Raw genomic sequence first — 10,691 nt, forward strand, 5'->3', positions numbered from 1 at the left:
GACTTTGAATTACAGCATTCACTCAACTTCTATGGAACTGGCTATGTAGAAATTGTGTATTTATCTGTATAGTTTGTTACCCCTTTTTCAGAGAAGAGATTCACTTCTCTACAAGTTTTTCTAGGGTCTGGTATATAGAAACTTCAGTGCTGAAAAGATTTTCTTCTAGAAAGTAACACCGAGAAAGTTCTATGCCAGCTTGGTTAAAATTTCTTTTACATGATGTAGAAGCCTGTTCAATGGCACCCAGAAAAAAAACAGGAAGCATGGGGGGAAAGGATTGCTTCATCTTCAAAACTATTTTGATATTAAGGGGTTACACTACTGCCTAATATCAAAGCTTTCAACAGTGTTGAAAACACTTAGCGCACATTTACTTTAATAAGTGGTTTCATTTTCCTTTCCCAGAAGTAATCAAGTACATGCTTACCTACGGAGGAACGAATTCTCACTTTTTATATTCAATTGCTATCACATCAAGCAGGAAACTGACATGTCAAATTCAGACACTGTTTCATGAATAAGAATCTTATTTTGTTTATCTTTATGAAGACCACCTCCCTCTGCTGGGTTTAAATGTATTTGTAATACATCAGAATCTCACTGATGATTAAGTTTCCTTTATTTATTATACAGCATGGATGTAAAGGCGCTGCCTTCAAAATTCAAACACAGATGAAGTCCTCTCAAATCACCAAAGTTTTTAAGGGGACAATACTTTCTACAGCATAATCCTATAGCATCTTTGTAAAGACTAACAGAATGAAAAATCCGTCATGAATCACGCTTACCTAATTTTAAAATTAAGTTTAAAACCAAGCCCTAAAATGCAGTGCAAGTTGTTGGTAGTTCTAATGCTAAGAGCTTACTGGACATTCTCAAAAGGCTATGTAATCTTTTACAGAGAATTCAACACTTTTCCCTCTTCTTCAAAGCTTTACCTTTTCTATTTAGAAAACCCACTCACCTCTGCAACTCAAGTTGTAACTGGTTATTTTATCAAAAGCAAACTACTTAAAGAGTAACTTAACCAGCAAACCATGATATTCTACTTTACCATCAGCTTGTTCAGACAGTACAACTAGTACTAACCACAAGCACAAGATGATGTTGCTTAAAGAGATGCAAGTATTTCAGTCATGACCTTCACTGACATCCAGCAGTCATGGCAAGGCAATACAGGTAAGCACCATGTTCAAGAGTGTCCACTGTACTTGATCAACAGTCTTTAACACTGATTTAGCCTGATGGGCTCTTTTTGTGTTTAAAAGTTCAGCCTTTATTCAAACATTGCAACGCACCTTTAAGTCTCTATGGATAATAGGAGGCTTCTGTTTATGCATATGCTGCACTGCTCTGCAGGTCTGATAAAAGATCTTCAAAACTGTGTCACAGGAGATAGGTCCTTTGGATTCTATTTTCTTTAAGAATTCCACCAGCTGCCCTACAGGAAATGAGAGAAATTCACATAAGCATGCACAGAACACCACAAACTCTGAAAGCTTGGCACAAATAGACAAATGCTTTTCTCATCAAGGAAGATTCACAGCCTTGAGCTGTGAATATTAGATGGATATTCTGAAAATTGTAAATCCACACGGACTGCAGTGACCAAAGGAAATAGCGCTCTAAGGAACTATTCCTCCTCTTCCTTCCTCTGAATAGTCTTAAAGAACTTAATAGTAACTTCATATTTAAGATGAGGTTGAACTATAGCCTCAAAGTACATGATACTTATCCCATAAGAGACAAGGCTGAACTCTAGCTTCACTGAACTATGCTACTTTTAAGAGGCTTTCAAAGCTTCTAAACTGTGAAGCAACCTGTGCAAAGCTGTCAGAAGCAACATGTAATGCTGGGAAAAGAAATAAAGTTTACCTTTACAGAGTTCTGTAAGCAGAAGAAACTCTCCTTGCCCTGTGTCTGATTCTTCTTTTCCTATCGAAGCAGCAGAGCAGAACTGGACAATGTTGGGATGACCTGAAAGTTTTTTCTGGAGATAATATGTTCAAGGAAGACTGCCAAGTTTACCAGTATGATTGTATACAGCAGTTTACAGACATCTCATCTGAAATATTAGCTTAAAAGCACAAAAAGCATTACAGCTATAATTAAGATACTAAGCAGAACAAGGAATCATGCCTCAGCTAAAAAAATAGACTTCAATGGAAGCAACTGAAGGTAATATTATAAAAAGTTAAAATAAAACATTAAAAAAATCCTTATGATTAAGGCTGAGAAAACTGGACTTCGTAACAGACCTAGTTACTTATTTTTGACTTCTGACAGTGACAGCAAGGCATTAACACAAGTATCAGAGAGACCTTTTAATTATTAGCTGCTTCTCTAGCTGTCTGATTAAGATAAGGCTACTGTAGCAACACCTGTCCTTCCAAAGCAAGTATTAAGTATGTTTCAATTGTAAGAAATTAACATAGAGTTCAAAACAAATAATAGCTCTGAAAGATCGAGGAACTTATCATCCCCTCATCAGTAATAGTTCTTCATACTAAAACCTTTGTCATGTTTCATGGTATCATTTTTGAACTACGTAAAGAAGTATAAAATTTAAGTGATCTCAGTTCCTGCCAGTGGAAGTTACATTGCATTACGCCTGCTTGTGTTGTCCCTAACATGCATCACTCTGGTCATATAGCGAGACTCATGTCTGAGGCAAACACACGCTATTTACAAGATGCATTCATCAACTCCGAAAAGAAAAAAGCAAAGACATCATAAGTATAACAAAGCTATAAAAAAAGGGCAAGCTGGATCCACCAAATAAGAATGAATCCAAAGTACTACTTTGTATCTTATGCATGTCTTCACAACCTTTTACTCAGAGCCACAGGAATTAATTTCATTTCACAGTTATAACTTGGAAAGGTAGCAACAGTTAACCCTTATTCATGTTGTACGTATGCTTTCATGAGCCCAAGCTGTGAAAAAGCATCTACAGAACATTCATTTCTTTACTCCTGACAACACAGAGTAGCTAGAAAATGTATAGTGTTATCATAGTCTGTTCCTTGCCATTATCCTTCCAGTGAATGGTGTTTAGTGTAAGACTTTACCAAACATTTCAATAATTATACAAAAATATTTCAGTAGCTTAAACTACAAGAAGTGGTTTTGCATAGTAACTCAAAATGAACCTGAATACTCAAGACTGGAAACAGCAGCATACTACAGCTACTCACTGACTCTTGAAACAAACTAAGGGTCTTAGAGCAGATGCTGGGGAGCAAATATTGAGTTTACTAAACTCATATACTGAAAATTCACTGAGATTGCATTATACCTACCATATAGCTTCACTGAAGATGAAAAGGACACCAATGACACTGAGAATCATCTGCTCTTGTTTCTGATGCATGTATTCTACTACATTAACATTCAGTATTACTCTATAAAGCCCAGGACTGCAAGAAAGCCCAAATAAGAATTTCACTTTTTGCTAGACAAAGTACATGACAAAGTCTACACAAGCTACAAAACTTATCCGCACATATTAAATTCTTGGAACTTTTGAAGAACTGAACTTGATGGATGTTGATGCCAGATTCATGATAAACCAGGAATCCAAACCTTCCTCAGAATATTGATCATTTTAAGCAGTGTATGGCATGGAAAGAATTGCATGTGTAGAGTAGTCCTCTGATTCTCAGAAATGTTTGCTATCAGGCAATTAAATCAAAATATTAAAATATGTTCCAGAAAAGGATACCATGAAACAAACTTCCTGAATGATGGCTTTGTTCTTTTCTTCTTCATTAGACAACAATCGCTGCCAGAAAACAGAAAAAATTAAGATCATCATTAAAACTTACAGAAAAACAGTGCACGGATTTTTATTTTTTTTTTCCACAATACAAAGGATAAGCTGCAGTCAAAAACTTAAGGAAATGTGATGGGACAGTAAACAAAGTAGACTATTGTACATTTGGACATACTGCCATAAACACAACATCCAGTTTTCCAGCTACTGTTCAGGTTTAGTGATAACTGAGCAGTTGTAACCTTCGACACTTATGAACTAACTGCTCTGACAGTTTTCTGTTGTATAAAACACTAAAGTCTCCTGGCTACAGCATTGAGCACTGACAAGTAAAGATTCATTTTCTGCCTCAAATCTCTAGGAATAACCTTCAACCCACACCAGCCAAAACTTGACCAAATTAGGTAACCTAACTTTTTTAATAGTATCTGAGTAATCAGTAGCAAAATTAAGCATTACTATTACCAATATAGCTTGTATTTTGAGCCAGCACTTGACTAGAATCAATCTGAGCATTTGCTACAAAAGTACCAGTTTTATAAAACAGAGGAAGTACAATAACAGTTCACCTTTTAGCTGTAATTTTTAAGTGGGGCTACTTCTAGATGACATTTTGAACTACATACTGTATGGGTTTGGTCATGTTTTGTTACAGCAGGATGTGGTACAAAAAGGAAAAAAACAGTAATCCCTTGGTAATCTTACCTCTCCTACTTCTCATACTACTACCCTTTTCCCTTCTCCTCCAAGGTAAGAAGCCTTTATACAGATACAGCCACTGAACATCCCTACTCCAGAAATGAAGCCATTTTATGGTGAACACAATGACTTCACTTTATTGACCTTTCCATAATACTTCTGTTTTTCAGCTGTTACATGATTATTCTAAGCCTTCAGAAAACAAGAATCCAGGAGTGTCTCAGAAATGCCAGGCTGAATTTCTGATCAATGAGTCAAAGTTCAGACCATTATTTTTAATATTGATGAAGCTTACTCTGGAAGTACAAAGGCAGGTAGGCTAACCAGTAAGCTAAATCTCCGTCTGATGAGTGAAACTATTAATATACCCCATTTCAGGTAATTACGAAAGATTCTTTTCACCCAAAATGCTTATGCAGGGTCATGAATTTCTAGACCAAATGAAGACAAAGAGCAGCAGCACACAACAAATTAGCTCCCATCTCTGGTATAAAGTGCAGGGTCCTAACAGGTACAGTGTGCTCCAAACACCACTATTATTCTAGATTTTTCTAAATTATTTGTTCAGTGCTATGCATCAATTATTAACTACCATGCTAAAGCATCAAGCAAAAAGACAGACCTTATAAACCTAAAGTACATTTTACCTTTAAAGCATAATCTTTGCCGCTTCCAAGATCTTGAGCTTCATAGACAAAAGCAAAGCCACCTACAAGAAGAAGGGATATTAAGTCAGTTTTGATTTCAACATTCAAGTAAATAATTCTTTTTAGTCTAACAGAGCTAACACATGAATTTAGATATTTTCTGAATGTAAGAAGAGTAAGTGTTTTTCAATGGCTTACCAAGACTATGGGTAACCTATATAAAAGAGCTAAAATATTTTCTTCCTTTCTTTTATACATGCTAGAAGCACAGTGAATTTGTTACTTCCCTGCATTTTTTTAGTCTACATATGCAGATTTCCTACAAAGTATTTCTTTTTTTTTTTAATACAGGTCCTTATCATACCGAGATTCAGGACAGCAAATATTATCTAATTACTTTAATTAAACTACTTGGTTTTGCACTGTTAAGCTTCTTATAAAAATAGCAATAACCAAGGGAAATAAAATATTAAACATACACCTCCTCATACTTTTAGGGTAATTGCCATGCTTCAGGCTTCATATTAAAAGCTAAAAGCATTTTCAAGCACTGAAGCAAATGCTTCAAATAAGGGAAGTTACTGTTACTAAATTGCAATCTGTCATTCCATACACCATTATTTTCCTTCCAACTCCTTTTGTCAGAATATGTATTTCATCTAGCACTTCGAGTTCACCCAAGATCACTGCACAAACTTCTACAAGATAAAGATGACTAAGAAAAAGTTAAGTCTGCTAAGTTTCCTCCATTGCTAATTATGTTAATCTAACTATCAAAAGAATGTATTTGTACAGTTCCCACTCTGTTTTAAAGATCCTGGTATCACTTTAAATTCTTCCACGAATGTCATCCTTGTGGTTACACCAACAGTGCGTTGCATATTTGCTGTCTACTGCAGAGTATCTTTAGTGGATTAACAGCCAAAGTGACAAACTTAAACAATTTGCCTTTCTACTCCTTCAATAAAATTCTATTTCCATTGGACTGTAGTGATAGGACAAGGGGTAATGGGTTCAAACTTAAAACAGGGCAAGTTCAGGTTAGACATAAGGAAGAATTTCTTTACTGTAACGGTGGTGAGGCACTGGAACAGGTTGCCCAGAGAGGTGGTGGTGAATGCTCCATCCCTGGCAGTGTTCAAGGCCAAGCTGGATGGAGCCTTGGGTGACATGGTCTAGCGTGAGGCATCCCTGCCCATGGCAGGGGGTTGGAACTAGATAATTTTAGAGTCCTTTCCAACCCAAACCATTCTATAATTCTACAAACTACATTGCAATGTTCCCTCTAGCAATAACTTGGAGAAGAGTATAGAAGATGTCAATGAACTACAAAATTTTAGGGGTCAAAAAGGCTAAGAGAATAGAATGACTAAACAATGAACCACAACAGACAAGCAACAAGTTGACAAGGCACTTCTTCTGAAAGATGCAAGATGCAAATCAGTAGTCACTTCAGTACCCAATACCTTCTTTGTGGATGACGAATATTAACATGAGGCTGAAGTGAATACGGTATTTGCTTTGTGCAATGCCATCAAATACAAGGCTTTCCAAAAAGTACTCTCCAAAGTTTTACATGGTAATTGACATTCATGGTGTTCTCCAAGACTCCTGCTACACACCTTTTCTCTTTGCCAGTAGCATCCACAACATGAAATGAATAAATGATAGTCTCCTGGATATTGCCTTTGTTTTTGGTGTCTGAAAGGGAATAATACACAAAACCAGCAAAACCAAGATCCCAGCTGGAGGGTGGACAAACAGAAGAGAGTAATTGGTACACCAGGGAAGAGTTAAAGTATCACTGAAAATACTGAAGATGAGACGGCTAGGGCTGCAGTTCAGTCCGCCATGCATTACCCATACGTGCACTGTACTTATCCATTTACTTTGATTCATTCATCAGATTTGGTACTTCCGACAACAGGAAGTTCTCTTAGCTTTTTTTAAAGCCCCAATGCAAGTGTTCTGATCAGCCATTACAATCAGCATTTTGAACACTGATGGGACAGAGGCTAGAGACAGAATAAAGTCCATGCTTATTACCCGAAGACAATTTGCTCGAAAACATGGTTCTGGACAGCGTTGACTGTTTTATAGATTTCACAGAGCTGGTGAAAAAAGCAAGATAATCTGTGAGTCATCCTTCTACTGAGGCTGGGCCTGGGAATTCATGGTTTTTGGTCTCACTTCCCAGTTCCCTACTTAAGTCCAGAGGCATGCCCCAGGTTTCAGAGTGCACTGTTCCTGTGAGTTGCAAGCTCCTACAGCAGTGTACACCAGCCACTGTACCACAGAGCCACTGCTTCCATGTCTTTGTCCTACACAGATCCTACAGACCTTCTACTGTAGGTAGAAGTACTCCTGGCCCTACAGAAGAAAGCCTTTACATTCATCTTGGTACGTATTTCTTTGACTCTGTTCCAATAACCCTGCAAAAGCCGCATCTTGAAAATACATGCTTTGATTTACAAAATTAGGTGCTTCTAGGACACAAAATTACTGCACAGTTAGTTTTCTGGAAGGCACTCAAGAGCAAAATGGTATCAGAGAAACCCCAAACTAGGAAACAGTTATTCTGCAAGCTCAGCTGTGTACACTGCCATGGCTGGAATGGGGCAAGTCTACTCTGGACTTCGAGCATATACCCTGAAACTACTACAAACATCCACCAACCTACATACATGTATGTACTCCAAAAGATAACTATGCTTCATTCAAATGCATCCAACGCCCTTATGGAAATTACACTGGTGAAAGCACCTATGCATCACAACTAACTCATCAGATCAATTCAATCTACCATTTTCAGGCATGTATCTGATTAATCACCAAACTGATCCAAACTTTTAAGGCCCCTAGAAGCATTCCTACCTTTCCAACTATTTCAACTGGTCTGATAAATTACAAACTCTCCTTCCGATATAAGAAATGCTTACAACATAGACCAAGTTGCATATTATCACTGAATTTAATCTTGTTGACATCAGTATGAAGGAGTAAAAAGAAAAACATGTTTACCCAACTGAGAAGAGATTGTAAAACTTCAAAAAACATAAATTTCAAATTTTCATGGTAGTGATGGTCATCATGCAGTCCTCCCAAAACTCAAGACGCATTCACAGTGCCCTGAAATCTTTCCCTTTGTTCACAAGTGATCTTGAAATTCATGCCTAAAACTCAACCAAATTTATGAAAACTACACAAGTCAATTTCTTGATGGAAAAGCCTTGGTTTTAACTATCTCAAGAAGGATTCCAAAGTTTAAGTAATTTTTGTTGTATTTAAAAGAATTTAACTTCTAACAAGAAAAATAAATTTCACTGCTCTTAAGTGCTAGCTAGGAATCTGAAGAGATTCCATGTTCAGCTGTGTATCTACTTCAAAATACATACTGGTTTTAAGTCTCAATAGTAACTGAAAACTAGAAATGTTCATTTTCACCTAACAATGCAAATGAGTATTTTCAACAATGCAAGCCATTTAAAAATGGTAAGTTCTTGTTGTCAAAGGAAGTTAGTACAAGCTCTGCTTAGGTTAAAGCACTGCTACTTGACTATAAGTGAAGTATACTTGACTTATCTTGAAATCCAGTGAAATCTGCACACGAGTTGTGCAAACTAAAATTTCGCTGAGGTCAAATTTAAAGCTGACAAGACTCAACTTTCTTTTCCAACCAAGAGATTTGTATTTTCCCTCAAGATATACCTAGGCATCACATGATATCAATTAAGTTCACTGCACTATAAATCAAATTGGATTTAAAACTGACCCTGTTTTTCCCCACTTTCACTAATTTTTTCAGCCAAGCCATTTCAGTGAAATGACAGTTCTCCTACTTGTCAGCTAGTAAAGCACCAAAATAGGAACATCAAGCACAATGTAAAACTGCTTGCTACTGTAATGCATTGTTTCATTACACACTTAACCAGTCATGACAAAGGTATGGTGTGAATAACTTCCTGTTTACAGCTACTGATATGACTTGTCTGCTCCCCTCCCAAATACAGACCTAATTTGTTTCCAAGTCAATTTTGAGTACTTATGTTTCAATTATAACTTGATTAAAAGATGGTAATTCCAGGCTGAACTACAAGTTACAGTGCATCTTAAGAAAACATGTTTTTCTACCAGTGTACAAGCAAGATCCTTAATGCTCTGTCACTGTTGCAAGCATTGACTCATAAACTTTTTCCTGAACTCCAGCCATGCATTTTTGTCAATTGCGAAGTCCTAATAACAAGATGAAGCTGCCTCAAAAAGAAAGGATGACTCAAAGGTCTAAACATTTTCCAATAACCTTAAGAAGTAGCGAGGCAGAACACCCTGAAACTTGCAGAGATCACCTGCAAGCAGGAACTGCTATATCCAAAGAAACACTAGCTTTAAAAAATATCACTGTTCTGCTTCATAGAATCATATAATAGTTAGGGTCGGAAAGGACTTTAATCATGACTTTAGATCATCTGGTTCCAACCCCACTTCCATGCTTCGTGCTGAAAAACCTCTATGTATCTACAGCTAAGGCAATGTCAACCAGAAAGCTGCTAGGTCGCAGTGCTCCTGTTCTTCTTTACTGATTGCCGCATTTTTTCACACTTCCAAGAAGCCTATGTTATACAACGTCAGCAGAGTAACTGCCATCATCCTTTACATCACAGGCTATTGCAACTTCTCCTCAACTTGATATGAGCTCTCCCCCTTTCATAATTACTTCAACCATCTGTCAGTAAATCAAACTGTGTTTGCAGAAATCTTACTGTCAAGTGTTCACTGTACCTCTGCTGTCCAGAGTTTTAGGAATTATATCCATCAAAAAAACAGCATTTAATTATACCATCACCATGCTGTGAATGCAGGATCCACAATTTGATAAAGTTGTGCCTATCAGCTTGGTAAACTAATATTGCCTGTTCACACTCAAAATACTGAAAGAGCCTTGAAGTCTAAAGCAGCAGGTTTTGATACTTAAATGACAGACACAAGTTTCACTGTCAGAATGCCACTTATAAGAAGTCACCTACACGGCTTCAATTCATGACAGCTTTTGAAAATAAAAAAATTATAGTCTGTAGCTACCTTTCTGACTAAGGAATAATGTAGCTACCTTTCACTAAAGCTTCATGGTGAAAATTTTAGGCTCCTATCAGTTTGTAACAAACTTTTTTTTTTTGGTCATCACGTTTCTCCTCTTCTCTGCTCTTATTCCTTTGTCCATACTTGTTGCTCAAAGGAAGCACAAGAAATCAATACACATGAAGAATGGTTGCTAACTGTGTGCTGCACAGCTTCCTTGTTCCCTGCTTTTCACACAACCATGCACCTGGTTTATTCTTAATTGTTCAGCCTTATATGTAAAATAAGCAAGAAAATACTGGAAAGTTAGTAAGTTTGCATAGATAGTTAAGCAAAGAGGAACCGTAACTAGTATTTCTTAACACTAATATATTTAAAAAAAAAAAAAAAAAAAAGAGAGTGATTTCAGGGAATTTCCCTCCATGTATCTCAATCCTAACTGTCCATGACTTTTTTCAGTATACAGTGTCCTGGGTTCAGCTACAGCAGTC

General features: G+C 36.9%; 1 protein-coding gene across 1 annotated transcript in view; it reads right to left on the reverse strand.

Moving 5' to 3' along the window:
- The window catches only part of GAK (cyclin G associated kinase), a 51,443-nt gene extending 46,262 nt beyond the window's left edge, over positions 1-5,181 (reverse strand). The window contains exons 1-4 of the mRNA XM_010009150.1: positions 5,125-5,181; positions 3,728-3,787; positions 1,879-1,993; positions 1,302-1,444 (exon numbers count right to left, since the gene is read on the reverse strand). Coding sequence (XP_010007452.1) covers positions 1,302-1,444; positions 1,879-1,993; positions 3,728-3,730 — 261 coding nt within the window. The 5' untranslated portion in view covers positions 3,731-3,787; positions 5,125-5,181. The remainder of the gene's footprint in view (positions 1-1,301; positions 1,445-1,878; positions 1,994-3,727; positions 3,788-5,124) is intronic.
- Between the last annotated feature and the right edge of the window lie 5,510 nt (positions 5,182-10,691).

Source organism: Nestor notabilis, unplaced genomic scaffold (assembly GCF_000696875.1).
Source record: "Nestor notabilis isolate BGI_N333 unplaced genomic scaffold, ASM69687v1 scaffold22092, whole genome shotgun sequence".
NCBI classification, from domain to species: domain Eukaryota; kingdom Metazoa; phylum Chordata; class Aves; order Psittaciformes; family Psittacidae; genus Nestor; species Nestor notabilis.